Source organism: Dermacentor andersoni, chromosome 1, assembly GCF_023375885.2.
Source record: "Dermacentor andersoni chromosome 1, qqDerAnde1_hic_scaffold, whole genome shotgun sequence".
Lineage (NCBI taxonomy): Eukaryota > Metazoa > Arthropoda > Arachnida > Ixodida > Ixodidae > Dermacentor > Dermacentor andersoni.
In genome coordinates, this window is record NC_092814.1 from 65,165,183 (window position 1) to 65,186,000 (window position 20,818).

Below are 20,818 nucleotides of genomic sequence, written 5' to 3' on the forward strand. Positions count from 1 at the left end.
AATTCAAGCTTCCAACAGTCACTAGATTTTACCTTTCTTTTAATAAAAATGCAACAATCATCATCAAAATCTTGGCAGTGGTTGCCAAGAGAATGATTTATCCGTTTCCATGTGTTTAAATAGGAGCTCCCGAGCTACAGCTTCCCTTTAACACGTGGGCAAATTTGGACGTATAAAACGCTGTCCAAGCTGTTGCAAGCGTCCGTAACGTGTGTGTGTTTGTGTGTGTGTGTGGGGGGGGGGATGGCTCATTGTTGTCATTATTATTAGTTACAGGCGGCAGAACCTGCGCATGACCTTTTATCCCGAGTGATGATTTTGTTGCTATCCGCCTTTCCTAAACCTCAACACATGAAGTGCCAAGAGCTAAAGACCAACTGTTCATCAGCAGACGTGCACTCGTGATCAATTTCAGGGCATCGCACAGCTTGGGAATAACGATGCGAATGGAATAGCAGGATGAGCATTGGCCTCGTCGACCTTCGTGGGCGGCGGCCCCGCAGCACATAAGTTCAGTCAGCTGTTCGCATGTCACCGAGCGCAAACCTAGACAGACCGTGTCCGATCGCAGTGCACGAAAGGGGGGCCCCCGCATGTTCCGACACGTCTGAAGACACCAATTCGTCATCGGAAGCTAGATGCCAGTCACGGAAGGCACGTTTGTTCTGAAACCCTCGCGCAAAGACGGGGGAAACGAGAGCCGTCGTCCCCGAGGGGCGCACGCTTTAGTCGGACGCGAACAGCACAGGCTGCATTGCGCAACTGCTTTAACCTGCTTTTCTCCTGCCATAACAGCAGGAGCGGCCCTTTGTTTCGTTTTTCTTTTTCGCTCCGCAACCGGTTCGCGCGACAAACTACAGGCTACATTACAAAGGACCGTCGACCGGGTGCGTGCCTTTGCTTTCTTTCGCCTCAACAACGAAGAAGCAAACACGCGGGCCGAGCACGCCCCGAGTGCGCCCACTCCCGAGACAGCCGCGGCAAGCATCAGGATCTTGTTTTTTTTTTTTTTTTTTTTTGGCCTTAGGCATCCCTCTGGCTTGCCGCCGTGGAAGCATTCTTTACTTATCTCGCTTTTGCTCCCGCCCTCAGCTACCCTGCTGTTGCTTAACCGTCGCTATATGGTCCCATATCGTTTATAAGCAGCTTAAGTGATGTCCAATACGTATATCCTTGTTCTGCAGTCAGAAAAATGTATAGGCGTACGCGCAATGGAATAATGTTAATTCACTTGAGAAAAAATAAGATTTGGTAACCTGCCGACAATTTGGTCAACTTTTAAAGCACGCCGAACTTTAGGTGAAATGGGTGTTAGTTAAATCATGCGACCGGGAAGGTTCCGTGTACAGCGCATGGCCATGTGCGTGTAATTGGGAAATGAGCAATTCCATCAAAGCGGTGTATCCCTGGAAAAAAAGCGCAGCTGCGCCTTCGGGAGAGCGTCCGCTCCTAACGCGTGGAGAGAGAAAAAAAGAGAAAGAAAGGCGCAGAAAGCAAATGGGTAGGCATCAGCTTCAACGTCGACATCAACGTCGATACTGGCTTCGCTCTACGCAGACACCTTTTGCTTGTGGAGACAGGCCACGTATACAGTGCTCGTTAGTCTATCGCGGCGTGCCGCGGCAGTCGCATCTGTGTGTTGTGGAAAAGCACGCGCCTCACATCCGCGGTGAAGACTTATTCGCGTAGCATAAGTCGGTGAAGATAAGCTATCGCCTGCCCTTCTTTGCTGTTATGAGCTGTTTCGCTGCATCTTGTTTCCTACTTCTTCTTCGAGAGCGATCCCCAACCTTTGTTACGCTAAGCACGAGGTCGCGGGATCAAATCCTGGCCACGGCCGCCGCATTTCGATGGGGGCGAAATGCAAAAATTCCTGTGGTACTATATTTACGCGCCCGCTAAAGGATCCTAGGTGGACAAAATTAATCCGGAGTCCCCCACTACGGCGTGCCTCATAATCAGATCGTGGTTTTGGCACGTAAAACCAAATAATTTGTTTCTTTTTTTTTTTTATCCTCAGCCTTCTTAGATGGCCAACTGCATTCGCTTCGCTTTTTTTTTTTTCGCCTTTCTCTAATTTCCGCAGACCTTAGGGAAAGTAGACTTGCGTTCACAATCATGCCTTCGCTTTAGAAACAAGTAAAAAACATGTAATCAACATCGCCGTCAGTACTGACCCAGTTATCCCTGTCATTCGCTTGCGGAAAAAACCGGGATCCGTTCGAGATAACAATAAAGCGTCTGTCGCGAAACAAAGCACATAAACGCAAAGTGGAAGACTTAGTTAACGCAGAGCATTCCTGCAACCAATTCTGCGTTATGTTACCAGACGGTCCCGAATTCTGGAATTGGGGTTCATTTCAGTACCAGTGTCGGTACGCGCGCGACCCTTCAGCACGTGGCGCATCTGCTGGTACTGCAGGTAACCCGATGCGGTGCGACTGCGGGGCGCTGTGGCTGCGAGAGCTGCAGTCTGGACCGGCGCCTCGCGTACGGCTGCCGCCGTGCGCCAGCCCCGAAGGATACCGGGGCCGCTCGCTGAGCTCCATCACGCCCGAGGCACTGTGCTGGCACGGCAACCTGACGCGCCTCTACGGGTACCGCCTGCGGGGATTCAGCGAGCACGCGCTGCTCGCGCTCACCAGCCTAGAGACCAGCCTCACGGTCACCTGGAGCGTCGCCAACAAAGGTATACATGGGCGTGCAAAGGATTCGCGACGAGAGGAAGCCTCTTTTCGCACTCGTGGTACAGTTTAACACCTGCATAGGCTCGTGTTCTTCGAGAGCAGCTTCCGAGATTATGAAGTCACACTTGGAACATATTCTGAAAATGGTTAAGTAGGCTGGGCCCACACTTCGCGCACGGTGGGCTCGTGCCAGCTACAAACAACGCACCGACACTCCACCACTTTGTGGACACCCCAATTAACTAAAGACAGGTGACAACGTAACGAACGTTGTTTCGTGCGGGTACACTTTGGTATCATGTTGTTAATTGTAAGACATGTCATGTTACAAACACTTATTCTCGGGTCTTAGCTTAGTCAGAATGATTAACAGTGCAATAGCATGACGCGTCACTTCCTTTCACGGAGTGATCACTTTTTTACGCAAGCTGTCGAGTTCACAGCATCGACGACGAAAGTGTCATGCTTGTCTCCTCAGCGTCGACAGGCACACTGGCTCCGTTGGCTGCTGTGAGAGACGGCAAAAAAAAAAAAAAAAAAAAAAAAAAAAAGAAAAAAAAAAAGAAAAAAAAACGGGCGCTAACCGCACGGCTACAAATGTGGAACACATGGGGCGCGGACAGAAGACTCGACTCTGAGGACGTGAGGAAACGTGTGTGCTCCGTTTCCTGAAATGCGCAGTAGCACGCGCAACACTTCGTAAACCTATTATATATATGCCACGCAGTTTGAAGGGCGCTCATTAGAGTGCGGGGTGTGTACGCACCGTGTTTGGAGCAGGAGAAAGCGGTGGTTCTGCTCACTGCACTGCCTTTCACCTTCTGGAAGTCTTGGCTATACGGTGCCGGAGCGTCTAAATTCGCATGGGGCGCCAAGCGCAGCGTGACTTCGTTCTCTATCAGCCTCCACTTTCATGCTGTACCGAAGTCAATGACCTGTCGCCACGATTTTGTCATACTTTCGGCACTAGTGGCAAAAGGAAAAGTTCAGTTTCCACAAGATGCACCTCAAATAAGCTTCAGCGTAGAATGTTGAAGCACTTGCGCTTTTCTGTCTGTATTTATCTACCTCGATCAACATGTGGGTTGCGTTCTTAACCGCTCTTTCAAATGTCACCGAAATATTCCATCTGTGGGAAACTTCCACCCGCATACCTGCACAAAAATATCCAGACAACAAGGTTCGTCGCACACGTCACAGTAAAACAACAGAGGCAGTCGCAACAGGTAGAATAAAGTGCAAAACTTTGTAGACTAAACGGGCGGAAAGACCAGACACTCGAGCAGGCAGCGCTGGACGAAGCAAGCGCGGGACCGCAGCTACCCACAAGGGTGTCCATCAAGCTCTCTCGATGGGCCGCGATGCGGCACCCCAGTTCGAGCCACCACGCGTCGCAGAGAAGCTTTGCGAGCAGTTCGTACGACTCCGCGCACATTATATCAGCGGCGGCTCTCGTCTCCTGCACAGCGTGCGGCGCGAAGAGGAGCGGCGGCAATTACGCGCCGCCGCCCAGCGGCCCCTCGCAGTCGCCAGCATGCTAAGTGGGCCGAGACAATGTAGAGCGCTGCGCACCCGCTCCCCTGGGCCAAGGGCGCGCCGGCGCTCTCATTAGCGGGCGGGCGGACCGACTCGAGGAGCGCGAGGTTTTGTCATCCCCGCGGCGAAACGCTCTCCGTGCGCGCGTCCCTTACGTGAACTCCGAGAGGCTCTGCCGATCAATCAAGTGCATCGCGGAGGCACGACCACTTCACCATTAAGCCCCCCTCCCCCCACCACGCGTAAGTGGCTGCAGGCGAAGGAGGAAGGCCAGCAATCTGATTCCGTACCGCGGATCCCTATAACCACACTGTGCGCTTCTCGCGCAAACGCGACCAGCTTAGAGATGGAGCGTGCACAGTGAAAGGTCTATGGTCACGAAACTCGGCGATTGAAGTCTTAGACTGCATTCTCAGGAGAGGAAGAAATGTCCGCAATGCTGTAAGCAATAAAAAGAACTTCGCCCCTTTCAACCTTGAAACTTAAAGAGTCTAGGACGGCGCCATGCGCACAAAAAGAAACCACTAGTGTTCTTAACGTACATAGGTAGCTACTCTCTTCTCCTCGGCCCGCTACATCGCAAGGGTAGCAGAACCGTATGGTGATGCGCTCAGTGTATGACGTTTGATTTTTCTTAAGCTAAATAAGCGCCGGCTATTCCACTTTTCAGTAGTAAAGTGGCGCTTCGATCAAGTGTCGTTATTACACGTCAGAAGAAACACGCAGCTACTTCCGACAAGCACCTAGTGAGTTGAACACGGGACAATGGCGCGCGTAACACCTCAGCAAACGCAAGAACGGCGATCAATCACACGTTTCTAAAGCGATCCGGACAGCACACAGAAAATTGTGATCACGCAATCCTTTCGAAGGCCCAATCGAGTGCCTATTGAAACCACTAACAGGCAGGCACTTTTCTCCAGGAAGTTCACCGCCTTTAAACGCAACTTCTATAGAGGTGAGGTTCGCCAAAAAAATTCGAGTATATATAGAACGCGCGTCGCTGGAGGTTTTCGTTGCGTGATACTGCTCTCATAAACTGAAAACAAACCACAAGCCCAATACGCCAAGATTTCAGGAGACGTCGCCAAGGAGAGACTAATCACACAAAAGCGAAGGGCGTCCTAACGATGCAATGTTCGGTTCTTTTGTAAGATATATAATGTTCGCAAGATCTGAACACTGTTTACCTTAAATCATATGATAAGATTAAAATGTACATGGTCTATTGCATTTAGCTGAAGCTGTCTGGATCACAAAAACAAGCAAATAAACTAACAAATAAAGAAGATACTGCGAGCATCCCTTATCGCCAGAAATTCACAGCTTCTGTATCGTCTCGCTATTTGGGCTGGATCAATGTTTAATGTGTGAGACGTAGTTATTTCTCTCAGTAGAAGTGTGTGACACGCGTCTGCATGTACTGGCGCAGGTCTGCGCTGGACGTTGCTGTACCGAAAGGAGAGCAGCAGCCCATACATGATGACTGCCCATCCTCGAGGCCGGGAGGGCACGCACACGACGGGCGACGAGGCCGTCTTCACGGACATCATCGGCGGCCTGCAGCCGGACACGGCGTACGTCGTGTGCGTCGGCATCCAGCAGCAGTCGCCACCGTTAGTGCCGTACCTCATGGACCCCAAGAAGTGCCACACCGGTCGCACCAGGCGCCAGGCGCAGCCCGCGACCCAGCTGCCCACGTCAGTAGTCACTGTCAACCTGCAGGTCACGTCACCGCTGCCGCATCAGAAGAAAGCGCGTACCATACTGCTCGCCATGCGGTCTTCCGTTAGGTCGGTCACTGTGCGCTGGAGGGTGTCCGCCCTGCAAGGGCTTTCAAAGCGCTCCGTGCTCGCCAAGGTGACTGAAGAACAAGTTCTGCCACGCGAGTGGGTCATCCTAGTCAGGAAGTTCGGAAGCCACAACTTCACGGAAATACAAATATCCGACAGCAACGGCGACGGCAAATACAACAGCACTTATTCATACACGGTTTCCGACCTAGATCCCTCCACAGCGTACGACATATGCCTGATAGCAATGGATTCCGTGCTCGACGACAATATGGATCAAGTGCCCGGCTACACAAAGCAGGTTCCTAGCCACCTATTGTCAGTAGCGAAGACAGACGACGGTCAGCTTACAATGACCTGCAAGGAAACAACCACCAAGTCCGCCAACGAAGCTATTCCAATTAAAACCATTGCGGTTGTAACCACAGTATCGACAACCACCACAGCCGTTGTGGTGGCTCTTATCTGCTGCTGCTTTCCGCGAAAGACTTTCGGAAACTGCTTTCGGAAAGTCAAAAACAAGCTGAAGCCTGCTGACGCCGCAAACCGTGGTACCCCAGAAAAGGACAACTCGTACCACAGCAGCGACAACTCTGTAAAGTTGCTAGTGCCAGTGCACAACTCGGCTTACGAAGACACGGAGCCAATGGTCGATTCCCGCCGCCAAACATGCAACAGTACCATCAGGTCAAGGCCCAGGAGTTTGCCGGAAGCACCACACACACCGCCGCCACCACGCTCCCCGCTCCCACCACCGCCGCCGCCGCCGCCCCCTCCTCCTCCGCCGCCACCACCGTCCTCGACACAGAAGTCCGCCAACTTGCAATACTCACCGTGGGAGGACCTGACCATAACACGCAAGCCACCGCGACGTGTTAAATCGGAGCACTTCGCCAATTCTGTGCCCTATTTACAGCCAAAACAGACAACGACGCAATACGCCAACTACTTGTCATTGACGAAAAGCCACTCGACCAACGAAGAAGGCGCTTACATGACGCCAACTGCAGCGTTCGCCCTGGGACAGGGCTACCTCAACTCGAATTGCATCCAGTACCTCGACGGGAAAAAAGTGCAGGTGTACTCGTGCGGCTCTAAGACACTGCCCAAGAGTTGCCTGCGGTCGTCATCGCGGAAGCGGCGCGCCAAGGCGAACAACTTCTTCCAAAGCAGGTACAGTCCCTCCGTGAAGAAAAAGGAGAGAGAAAAAACGCCGCCACCCATCCCAAGGTCGTCGACCACGCCTCGAAGGGACACAATAGGCAGGTCGAGCCAGAGGCTCAGCTTCCGGACGTTCGGCAAGAGCTCCCGGGACGAGGGGGAGACCAAGACGAGCCAAACCCTCCCGCGAACAAAGACCGACTCGGCGTCGCTATTCGGTCCCGCGCCCGGTGCGAGCGTCAGGTCTTCCAGCAGTCGGCCGGGTACCGCCAGCGACTGCGAAGTCTTCATCGAGCACGTCTAGGCCACCTCGTCGAGACATTCGCTCCAAGACAATGGAACGATTCGCCAGCGTACACGCCGCAGAAAAACAATGAGCTCGGTGCGAATCACGCAGTCTCGAAGGGCATAAACGGGAGTGGCAGTGGCAACTCAGCACCGTGGCGGATAAGCGGCCGAGTTCAGTGACCCTGTGCGCGCTCGCAAGCTCAGGCACGACGGAGGTCCAAGTGGTCGCGGAGGCCCAGCTACGCGCACATTCGTCCCAGTCCCTGCGACGTCGCACGTGCGCGCCTAGCAAGTGGACGTTTCCTGTGAATGAGCTGGCTGCGGGTCTGCAAGGAATATACTTTGGACAATGCGGGTCTACGAAGGTGTTTATGCCAGCGACTGTTCCATGGACAAATGCCGAGTAATTGCTCCACATTGACCTGAATATCTTTCATTCCCATGTGACGGACCAGCGCGTACACACGCAGTTGATAGTAATAAAGTATGTGTGTGTGTTTTTTTCCCCTAAAACAGCGAACCATTTAAGAGATTTCATAGCGTTGTTCGGGCAAGCAAAGGACGCATGAAAGCGAAAATTCGCTTAGAGAGAGAAAGCACAAACAGGAAACGCAAGGGGAGGTCGATCAGATTAGTGTCCGAAGTTTAATATTGCTCTTCAAAGGCGCTCTTGCCCGCCCAATTGAACCCGCAACATCAGCAACCGCGCAAGGTGCTAAGTGACCACGCGGAAGACGACTATAGAGAACACGTGTAAAGGACGACGGAGGATCAACTGCAGGTGGGGGAAAAATAATGCAATACGTCCTATACTTTTACAGCAATAACCTCATGCTTAAGAGTACTAATGTTTACTATAAGGCTATGTTACAGAAAACGTAAGCTGGTCCGGACAATTACATTTCCACAGCCTTTGCCGAATATGACCAGACCACTTTTCCCTTGATAGACAGCATTCCGCTGTCCAATCAAGTCCGCTGGGGCCTTTGCTGCTCCTAATCCTATGCGTACCGTACAACGCTGTGATGACGGTGCTCACCATAGCATCTACATCACCTGTAGAAACTCATGTGGCACTCCGAATAACGCTGCGGTAACACGAAGTGAACCGAACAACTTTAGCACGAATTGGATGTTGATATATCCCGCTCAAATAGTTTAACAAATTTTCAAAACTATTTTAAGAGCGAGCGAGATGTAATCTCGATAGCGAAGGAGAATGCACTTTTCCTCTGACCAATGCATTTACGTCAAGTGCAATGTGTAGGGGCTGCCCATTCACTGGCCTTCGCTATGACAAGTGTTCCGACTATTATTAAATTTAAATGAATGAAAGCAGTGCCTCCTGATAGAAGACTCAAACACGAAGCGACGCTCGGATCTGAGGAAAAGAAGACCGCAGGCCACAGAAAGGGGGAGACGTAGTGACAGGGTCAGCACCCGGCAAACCGCATGCGCGCCACTCAAGGACGTTTTCGAAAGCAGCGGATGGAATGTATGCATCAAGTTGCGTGCGATGCCACGAAAGGTCGTTGGCGATCTTCGCCCACATTTTGTTCCTCTGAATAAGCGACGGAACAGCGAGAGACTCCAACAAATCGAGACGTTTGCACGTGGCACTCGCAGGCGACATAATTTGGAGAAAAGATAAAGGTATTGCATAAGAAAATGCTTTCCAAGGACCGGAAGGCTTTCTTGAGCGTACTATAGTTCTTAATTTTTTTGCGTCATCCTTCTCTTTTTCTTATTCCCTGGCATTCATTGCATGGCCGCAGAATAGTACACCTATCCACCTAAAGGTGAAACACTTGCGATGCCCACGCCCTTTCCTCGTTCAAGATTTTCCACCCCTTTTTGAACAGTAAGACCCACCAACTGGAAGATGGAACTGCTAAAATGTCTTCCTGTGCACCCAAAACCTCCACCAACTATACAAACATTATTTATACTGGAATTTGCAGGCCAGCAAGAGCTACGATGACAGCATGGTGCATTGTTCGAAGGCTTCACCGGTATCCGCGCGCTGAGCGTTATGATGAGGCTAAAGGGAAGTTTAACTTAGAACGCGAAGTATTCAAACATACTAGGGAGACAATTAGGTATATCTTGACTGAAGGCCATTAGCCATCTAAAGGTAGATAGAAATGTTGCCGGTCTTCATGATGCCTCAGGCTTTAAATATATAGCAGTGGGAAAATAAATATCGACGTATTGTACGTAAGCAAGTGGAGATTAGAAATTTACTGGCGGACGAGTAGTTGAGAAACGCCACGACAGGACGTTCAGTAGGTCGTCATAATGATGCAGACGTATATACACATCTAATTGGTGAGGCTTGGCACGCTGAACGTCAATAAAAGAGCATTAGGCACTTCAACAGAATATGTTTGTTGGGCTACAAACAGTGAAAAATGGCGACGTCAGACGCCGTAACTTCATCAATGTGACGAACTGGGCGAGTTATGTGAATTCATTGTTATGAAGAGTGCGAAGGTCAAGTAACAGCAGCCGGGTTCCCCATTGCTGTTTTTGGGACGAATATGCTACAGAACCATCCGCAAGACTAAGCATAACGTCTATAGGAATGCCGCGGAGCAGGCGGCCGACCGAAGAGGCAAAAAAAGTAGCCTTTCTTCCGTTTATGCGCGTTGTTTTAGGCACAGATTGAAAAAAGATTGCAAGCACGCCGCGTTTAGTGCACGCAACGAGTTATAAAGGGCATGCGCAGCATGCGCTGACAAAAGTTGGCACACGCACTGGCGTAAGCTCTATGAGCAACAACATCAATAATAATAATAATAATAATAATAATAATAATAATAATAATAATAATAATAATAATAATAACTCCTTCATGAATTTAATTCTTTCCATACCGCTAGAATTGTGCGTACTTGCGGTGCTTTTACATCTTATCGTTATATTTCAAGACGCATTAGTTGCACCGTATACCGTCATACACTAAATTGTTTCCTGATCATTGGTCTTTTGAATGAAAGTAAAACTGAAATTATTGCTCAGAGAGTTATCGATAATTGTTATGTGAAACTTAAAAGCAGCACCCCAAGGTGCATGAATGAAAGTAATTATTTGCCATGTTTAGTATAAGTACTGAGAGTAAAAAAAAAAAAAAAAAAAAACTGAAATACACAAAAATATGCACCTTGCTCCTACTTCCCAACTTCTGTAAGGTATACGAAAAAAAAAAAATATAGTATGCAGATTTGGTGGCGTGAATATTGACCATAGTACGATGTCCATGCTATGAGGTAAATCTGTGGCTTGGCAGATGCGAAAACAAGCAAGCGCCTATTGTGCAGGGAGCGTTCGTTTTTTACTCACTTCCTTTTTTTTTATTATTATTTACTGCATTTTTTTAGGCTCACGAGGCAATGGTTGGCTGGTTCAGGTGAATGCGCAAGCCTCCTAATACTTGATTATTTTGTTCGATCAGCTTTCCTGCGCATGCAGCTGGTGTAGTCGTGCCCCTTGGCCTGGCGCTGGAGCCTTCATGTGTTTTGTACAGCAGGCGTACATTACCGTACAGCAATGTACAATATCGTCCAGTAATGATTGGGGCAGTTGCACAGACGACGTTCAAAAAAGTAACAAATTAGACTTGCTAGTCAAGCTTCTGTCGAAGGCAGGTGTGAAATGCATGCTCTTGCGTGAGTGAAAAACGCCACTCGATGGGCAAGATATATATATATATATATATATATATATATATATATATATATATATATATATATATATATATATATATATATATATATATATATATATATATATATATCTTCTCGTCGCGTGACGTAGAACTTATTACGAGCTGTAGCTCGTAATAAGTTCTACGTCAGCTGTCGAAATAGTTATGGACAAATGCAACCTGCGGCGGGAAAAAAATAAAGTTGCACATGATATTAGCCGAACGCAATCATTAAGATAACACGCCCTCCTGAGCATGTGCCAATATTTGAGTGTGTTAACAGCGGAGACGTCAGATTAAAAAAAAAAAAAGAAAGACAACCAGACAGAAACTTCTGTCTTCGCTGCTGCTGCTGCTGTCATTTAAAAGATATGTTGCCGAGTCGACCAATGCGCAAATCTTGCGTTCCTTGATTCGGGAAGGGCTAAGAGCAGTGAATGCTAGTTTTGACCATACATCCTGTCGAAGCTTTATTTTTCCAGGCTCAACAATGAGCCGAAAATTGTCAAATTTGAACCATAGTTGAAGTGCTGTCATCATTTAATACTGTGAATGACGTTGCTCGCGAAAAAACTTCAAGTACAATATTTAACAACCTCTCTAAAAACCGTCGATCGAATTGACAAATTTTGTCGGGACCGGTAAGGAAAGAGGTAACATGCCCAGGAAAAACCTATATAAGGTTTTAGTGCTGGCGCACGCATACATACATACTACTAATAAAAAGGTAATAATAATAATAATAATAATAATAATAATAATAATAATAATAATAATAATAATAATAATAGTAACAACAACAGTGGTGCCGCATATCACACAACCTGGAATTCGTATGTGCTATATGAGCATGAGCAGATATATAGGTTTTTATAACATTGAAAGGGTGGTATCGTCATAATTCAAGAGAACACGGGTCTGGGTTTGCAGTCTGTGTTTCGGCCTACGTGCTAAACAATTTTCCATTCCTGCTTGGGCCACACTACAGTAGGATACAACGTAAAAAAACAGCAGTTGGCAATCAAGGCACACGGACGTTGGGTTACTCCACTAGCCAATAACACAAGCAAACAAAGTCGTCGTCATGAGACGTTTTCAAAATGGCGTCGTACTTGATACCTTCGGGTATCAAGTACGGCTTTCTTCTAGTTCACTGTACTCCGGGCGTACACCCTACTCCGGAGCGTCTGCTGTTCTTGGAGAGTCTTTTCATCGGCGGAAGCGATGAGGTGCGCAACAGACATGGACTGTTACGGTTGGCGTCTACCACCCCGTGCAAAAAGGATTCTCGACCACCATGCCTCATAGAAACGAAGTGTGACTTCCTATTTCGCCTGTATCGAGTGGATGCCGGTCTGGCGGACGCCCCGCAGTGGTTACAGGCCCCTTTTGTGTGTGTGCGACTTTAGAGGGACCCTTTCCTCGAACTGTCAAGCTCTACAGCAGAACTTTCGCGAACCAACGTCGCCTAGAAGAAAGGATAAAGCCACGACGAGCACTTACACTGTCAGCTGGGACAATGGATCAGCCACCTTTCCTCAACCAGACGCCCTATCCGCGAACCAGAAACGCGCGAAAGAGAAGGATAAGCGTCTACTATCCCGGACTTGCGGCTTGGTATCTACGGAGGCGGGATGCCCTTCCACAAACCAGACTCTGCCTGTCACGTGACGTCGACGTGAGCCAGATCCCGCCCACGATTTTAGAGAGCCTATTTAAAGGGGCTCCGAAATGTACTTTGTTGGACCACTTCATTCTCTTCTTATCATCTTTCACCAACCTTTGAATAAACCGCTCAAGTTTCGCACTAGAAATGGCCTCGTCCTTGCCTGGTCGCCATGGTCTACCGTATGCCTACAGCCCGCCAACAACGCCACGCTACCGAATAGTAACGTCGGTCGAGCTTCGATAAACAGGCGTCGCAACCACTCGGCAACGGTGGTGTACGCTATCCTGGACAACGTAACAGGAGAAAGTGTATGGAGTCTGAGCATTTCGCTCTTCAAAAGTCCGTTTAACTCATGGAACTTCAATACCAACTGAAGTGAAACTTGACAGTAAATAGCTGCAGCGAAGCAAGCATTTTAGTTCAGTTCAATAAAGAATTATGCTTTCACCTTTCCACTGTAAAGGACGACTGAAAACGTGTAAAATTACGCGCATATAATTTTATTTTTATGGCTTAAAAAAATTAAATTATGGGGTTTTACGTGCCAAAACCACTTTCTGATTATGAGGCACGCCGTAGTGGAGGACTCCGGAAATTTTGACCACCTGGGGTTCTTTAACGTGCACATAAATCTAAGTACACGGGTGTTTTCGCATTTCGCCCCCACCGAAATGCGGCCGCCGTGGCCGGGATTCGATCCCGCGACCTCGTGCTCAGCAATTCTTATGGTTACTGCCTTATTTAGGAAACGGGGAAAGATTGAAGTACGACCTATTTGCAGCCTCGCGGAGGAACAGCGGCTGGCGGTTATGAGGGCATGAGCGGGGCTTCACTGCAGACTTGAGTTGTATCCAACTATAGCCACACCTCGGCCTGCAGTACATTGTAAGTAAATATTTAATTAAAACAAAACGAGAAGACGTCGTTCGAGCGCCGGCCAATCAATAAGCGCACATTGCAAGATAAACGTTGTAAGCACAGGTTGTGGTCAGACTTGGAGGAAAAGAGCCGGACCTCTCCGGACACATGGCCAAGATTTCTCGATGACTTGCGTTTTGGAGCTGTTGGAGTACAAAAGCCGACTCAACCTGATGCGCGCTGTTTACTCCACATACCTTTGGATGGATACTACGAATGCTAATAAACGCGCCCAATGACTCCTGCGCTATTTCCACATACTGCGCACGAACCGCCGTCACCGGCAATTTCTCTGCGACATCCTGAACTGACTTCGAACAACAGTACACTGTACTTCGAATTATAATAACACATTTCTAGTTTGATTACATTTCTTGCTGCTATCGGGGCACAGCCCGCGTTCAACTGACAGCGCACGCCGCCTAGTAACGTGAAAAGGAACTCGTGCGTTCTCGGACAAGGCCTCCGAGAGTATAAGCTAGAAGGCCTCCCCGAAGCCGAAACCCATCGTTTAACACACCCACCATCTCGGAGGCTGCGCTTCAAGACATTTTCTTCCTCTGCCATTTGGAGGCGCCACGGATCAGGCATCTTTGTCGGTTTCGTTGGGGCGACGTTTGCGCACGAAACTCAAATCTGGCTAGACTAACGGGCCTCGTTAGTAAATATGACAAGCAATGTAACGCAAAAGCAAGCACTAAAATAAGGAACAGGACGTGGCTAGAGTGAGCGACTGACTCAACAAGTATGCTGCATCATTAAATACGAAGGGTGTTGAATAGCGAAATTTTCCAATCGTATAACCTTCGAATACGGCATCGAATATCGATTTTTTTTTCTTTCGAAGCAAAGCGAAATGTAACGGGTGCGTGCAAAGAAATAATGTATTAGGAAACAGTATTATTTGACACTTTAATAAAATAAAGTTTCAAATAATACTGTTTCCTAATACATTATTTGTTTGCATTTTTCTTGTGTTCAATTTTGTTGTAGATCTTCCATTCTCCAATATTTCGAATTACGAATTGTGCCCTTTTGTAATGTTAGTTCGCCATTGCCTGCTCACATAATTTGCTCCTGTCTGCCGCTCCTGTATAATATATGCCTGTATTTGTTTTCTGTGCCCCAGATGTCTTCAAACTATTTTTCTTGGCTATTTTGTCTGAGACCCATTCCCTAATTGACTGGGACGAATAAAGCCCTCATTCATTCATTTGATACATATAATAATTTTAAGAAATCGATGCCAGGTCTGCTGAGAAGGTAGTGAGTAAGAAACGACGGGTGTTCGTGTCAGGTGCACCATGACTAACAGTAGTGAAACAAAGGAACAGCACGTCGCCAGATGCACGGAGTGGAATGTAGTGCTCGTTGAAGGAGTGAGCACACCATTTTAAAGAAATGCAAGCATCGTGATTAGCCAAACGTCCCAGATCACGTCGCCTTAAATAATAATAAAGAATTATGGGGTTTTAGGTGCCAAAACCACTACCGTCGCAGCCGAGCGCGCGCAGCAGTTTCTCTCCGGCTCCGAAATGGGTAGGCCACGCGTCACACGTACTCCTTAGGAGCAGGCAGTTTTTGATCAACGCCGCGAGTAGAACCGGGAACGAGCTCGTCTACGCCGTGTCGATGCTGCCGCCCAGGCACAAGAACAGGCTCGTGCCACCAAAGCAAGCAGCAACTGCGTACCGAGGATCCGGCAGCCTACCAAGCCGCCGTTTAATGAACCATCTGGATTAACACACTGATAAACACGGGCCGCACGTTTCAGCTTCGCTGGTTAACCATTTGTACGGATTGCTCGGGCGGTGATTTTTTTTCTTCTGCAGCTTCTTTTTTTTTTTTTTTTTATGCGGAGCATTATTGGAATCGGTCTCCGGGTTTATAAGCCGGGCCGGGTAGCACGGTTTAATTCTGACCTAAAAAGTACTGCCACTGAACACAACTCTGCTCTGCGTAACCAAACAATGCATCCCGATATGAAACTTGTACTTACATATAATGTGGGCTCATAGGTATCTCTAAAGCATAATGCGCATGATGTTCATTAGCTTCTTTAGTTTTCTTAAAGGGACTGACAACCAATTTTCATGCTACCTATTTTTTTTATGCAATGGAAAGCTTACCGGTCAGATTGTCTAATCATGAATTGGTAACGCCGCGAAAAACGCTGTGGAACATTTTTTATCAGAATTTGTCGAACTGCAGTGAGGATGTAGTCGTTCACTGGAAGCATGCTGAAAACCACGGAGGAAGGAAACTAAGGAGAGGCCCTACCCCCTCCGCGCGCTAGGAGAAAAGTGTGGCGGAAATGACGTAGTAGGTTCTCATTTTTTTTTGCTGCTTTTTTATTTTTTTTTGTTGTATGGCCACGCCTTTTGGGCCACAATGGCGGCGTTGTTATGGTTTTGAGCGCTCACACGTGTTGCTCTGGTAGGTTTCGGGCCGTGGCAAAGGCGCTGAGTGGGCGGGTTTGCGTTAGTCACCGTGTCTTGTTGCGCTGTGTTACCTGCACCGTGCTCTGCCACATGTTGCGCGAGCGCGCGACACCACGCGCAGCGCGGCGTGGTTTCGAAAAAGATGTAAACAAGGGAGGAGGGTGGCCCAAAAGGCGGAGCATCGCCATGAGCAACGCCAAATTCCGGCTTCACTTTTGCTTCACAAAGAGTGACGTCAGGGCCTCTCCTTAGTTTCCTTCCTCCGTGCTGAAAACGGTGATAGGTGAGCGCGATAGCGATTATACGCCGGCATTAGTGGTATGCAGATGGCAAGTGCGGCCGTAACTGTGAGAAAGTATTATTTTGTTCATCAAGTCGGTGTTCTTGCGGTTCATGTTTTCCGAGAAGTACTTCTGCGATAATAGCTACGTGTTTTCGTGGTTTCCTGTCCAACTGCTTTGGTACTTAACCAGTCTAAACGAAACCAATATGATAGAAAACGACGCTTTTACACATGATACGCAATTCGGCGTGTTGCCCAACGTTTTTAGATCTAAAAACGTTGGTTGCCGTAGCCATACGTGCGCTGTTGATTTCCGAAGCACAGAATAAAGCGCGAGTGTCTAATAATATAGCAACTGCAATTTTAAGAAATGATTATGTTGTACTTACGTAGCAGCCCCCATAGACTACATCCGAAGTACCAAGATTTCACCGCCAGGCCTCGCCACTTACTGGTTTTTTAGCCTTTCTTTGGTAATTTAAAATTATAATTCCTACTTAAATCGCGAACAGCGCGCTGGATTCTTTGTAACTATAAATCATGGCCATTTCATTTCCATCAACCTCTCACAACACATTCTGGCCAGTTGTCAGTCCCTTTAAATTTCTTAACATTGTTGTTGGAACACTGTGCTAATTCCCATTCTTGGCCAATTTCCCAGAATGAGCATCAGCCACTGCGACAAAAATAGTATAAAAGCCCTAAATGTATTTAGAGATGTGTCGTACTTCTCTCTGTGCATACACTTCCTTGTGCATGCTATAAACATGGCTTTCGTCCTCGTGACATCGCTGTGTCGACGTCTCACGATATGCGTCCACCTGAGTTGTCAGCATTTCGACATAGCCTGTGACCGCTGTAGTACATAATAGATAAACATTAAGTTGTGACCTGCGCGGTGCGACACGAACATTACATGAGAGTAGACGTTGCATGGAATCAAAATACAGAAAATTGTGCCTATAGGATCCAGTTTTACAACATTTAATTAACCGCTTCATGAAAGCTTCGCTTCACGTAAGTTCCAACACACACACGCGCGCGCGCGCGCGCGCAAAAGAAGAGGCATAGTTTATCTTCAATTAGTGCATAGCTGATTCCTTCTCTTGACCTTTAATCCGATGCAGGTAGCCAAATGTATTAGAAAAAGATTTTAGTCCCCAACAAATTGATCTATAGTTATAAGAAACGGCAGTAAGACATTGCCAAGTAAGACAAGCACCACGTACTCCAAACGCAGTGCGCGCGTGTCAAATAGAAGGAGAAATATGGAAATCTTGCACGAATGCTTTCTAGTAGAGCTTCGAACCAACGCGGAACGAGCGCATGAACACGCAGTTTTCTTTTTCTTCCCCGAGGAAAAGAAAAGTACAAAATGAAAAGTGGAAGGCTACACACGAGGCCGGAAAAGGACAGTGCCACCGCATCAGCCATTTGGCGCACTACGGCGCCGGTCGAGCCATGGCCAAGTAAAAGGGCGACGCGCGGCAAGTCACGACACGGGGCCCCTCACAGCGTGCGGCCGAGGAGACGAGGAAGCCGGCGGCGGCGCGAGGACGCCCGAGGCGCGGGCCGGGCAGCGCGGCCTCGCTGGCGCCCGCGGACGGACGCGATGACCCCGCTTGCCGGGTCAACCGGGCGTCAATCACCGATGGCACCCGTGAACGCGGCGCTTCAGGGAGAGGCGAAAGTTATGCCGCGTGCGGGCCGATCGGAGTCATCCTTCCGCGCCGGCGCGATGCCACCAGTCAGCACCACTGCGCTCTTCACGCAGCTTGTGCAAGAATGGCAGAGCGGGAACTTTGAATCAATCAATCACCCGAGAATACAGCAATACGACAGTCGCATACACATGCAAAGAAGAAGGGCAAGTCTCGGCATTTGCAAGCTAAACGTTGCGAAACGTCGCATATCGATTATTATTACGACGATTGTTTTAAGAACAACATTGTTCCAAAGATTTCTGCATTTATGTGTCCCGCGGAATCTTTAGATGGCCTCCTACAGCGATATAACTGCGGTACTCACTCAAACGAGCGCAGTAAAAACGTTTATTATACCGCACTGCCCGTGGGGGTTCCACAAATTATCTTCCTGTAAACGCCCCTCCCTCCTTATTCCGAATCATTCCCTCACGCACTCTGGATAAAATCACGTAAATTGCAAAGGCATTTCGCGGCTCATTTAGTGGACGGATAAATATCTATAGAGCCATAGTCTCGCGACTCGTATACTAGATGTGCATCCGGTCTCAAAAATATAGTCTTGCTGGCCGCTGCTGGCAACAGCGGGATGGCCTGCTGAGCTTTTACTATTACGCGACAGAATACAGGCTGGCTTCAATCGCGCCACTGCAATATGAGCCCTAAAGTATAATTTATCACAATCTCTTTGGCGCACTTTTGTTGAGTAGAAATGTGGACATTGTGGTCCACCGGGCTAATATAATGCCCGCTTCATCAAGTAATCAAGACGAAATATTCTGAAATATCCGCACAACTAAAAATAATAACAAGGGGCGCACGGTATACCAGGTTACGTGCCCACTATATATAGCGCACCCATGTGGAGCCGACCGTTTCCAATCTGAACCATGCGATTCAGGAAGCAATCGCACAATCTGACTGCAAAGCCGCGCGCGGTGTCTAGGCGGGCTACTTTTGCATGGCCACGATGGCTGGCACCAACCACGCTATACACGCAAGTAGAAATTTGAAAACTAATAAGAGGAAAAGAAGTATTCGGTATACACATTCACAGCAAATTTCAGTGGCCGAGCATGGAGCACCTTTGGGGCACATTAAGAGGCGTTTATATATCACGTAATTCGCTATCCGATACTCCGGACAAGAAGCCCGCTCGCTTCAATGCTATGTATACGGTAGCCCCGCTACTTGTATAGACAGCTCTCAACGGCAAGTGTATGGCCGCAGCTCAGCAAATATTCAGACATGAGGGGCAAGATGAGTGCGCAAACACTCGTCCCCTATGCGAACTTGCACTGCATACTGTATACATAGTACGGCGCTATAGCAGAGGCCCTCTCAACGACCGTCCGGTCAGAGGCCGTATTTCGTAACGGTTCTTTTCTTTTGATTATATTAACGACCTCCGTCCGACCGCGTGCTGAATGTTCGACCTCGGCGAAAAGGCCTAGCGAGGCCGTGCGCGAGCCAGAGATGAAAGAGCAGATCGTAAAATGAATCGTGAATCGAGGAAAGTTAAAAACAGCTAGTATGCAAGCAGCGCTACAATTGTTACCGAACGCATAAGCCGACAGAAATTGAGTTAAACTTCGAAGACATGAACTGCCCAAGCTGCGACGCGAGGAAATTATATAGGATCACACACACACACACACACACACACACACACACACACACACACACACACACACACACACACACACACACACACACACACACACACACACACACACACACACACACACACACACACACACACACACACACACACACACACACACACACACACACACACACACACACACACACACACACACACACACACACACGCACGCACGCACGCACGCACGCACGCACACACACACACAAACACACACACACACGGCAATTATATTAAAAAGCAGGGAGTGGACTCGATCTATAGAGCGTAATTAATATCCACGTGTCTGTTCCATTTTCTATTAAATTTTGTGCGTGCGCCAAAGATTGATCGAAGGATAACTTATATATAAAGATAATTAATGAAAATTGCTAAGCATTTACTTCTGCATGAGGCATCAGAACAGAATGAGCCGTACGACGCGCTGAAGATACTTGAACGTGTATGTGGAAAACATCCTCAAATATGTCCTCATCTCGCACGCGCCAAAATGTTAGAATAAGGAGGAGCTGCAACAGAGTTCATAAGGCTATAGCTGTTTTATTCGTCGCGGTTTCCGGTTTTACAAGCCCTGCAGTGTTCGGCATCAAAATAAGCCTTGATCTTTAATGGGACACTGCGAAGGACTATTAAGTTAAAGTGTATCAGTAAACTATGTTTATGAAACAGCAAACGACCACTCTTATTGTGAGAAGGAAATATGCCAAAAACGGCTAGCGAAACACGAAAGAACGAAGGACGGATAGCGATCGCCGCCCTGAAGTTCTTGCACCAGTTCGTTGGACGCAGTTAACTGTTTGTCGGTGAAGGAGGAGGACTACACTGCATTAAAGTATAAACCCCATGCAAGCGATCTTGCGCGCGACAGCGACAAGCGACGCGATGGAGTTGGCTGTCGCGTTCGCTCAAGTCGCACCTCATGCGAGCGATGACTTCGAGCGACGTCTTCCCAGTGTTGCCGATATGAGGG

General features: G+C 48.3%; 2 protein-coding genes across 4 annotated transcripts in view; one reads left to right on the forward strand and one right to left on the reverse strand.

Annotated features, from left to right (window-relative positions):
- The window catches only part of LOC126543759 (uncharacterized), a 59,064-nt gene extending 51,086 nt beyond the window's left edge, over nt 1-7,978 (forward strand). The window contains exons 3-4 of the mRNA XM_050190863.3: nt 2,423-2,689; nt 5,656-7,978. Of these exons, the coding sequence (XP_050046820.1) occupies nt 2,423-2,689; nt 5,656-7,481 (2,093 nt within the window). The 3' untranslated portion in view covers nt 7,482-7,978. The remainder of the gene's footprint in view (nt 1-2,422; nt 2,690-5,655) is intronic.
- Rab3GAP1 (RAB3 GTPase activating protein subunit 1) overlaps nt 1-20,818 on the reverse strand; it is a 330,004-nt gene that overhangs the window by 124,264 nt on the left and 184,922 nt on the right. The window lies entirely within an intron of this gene.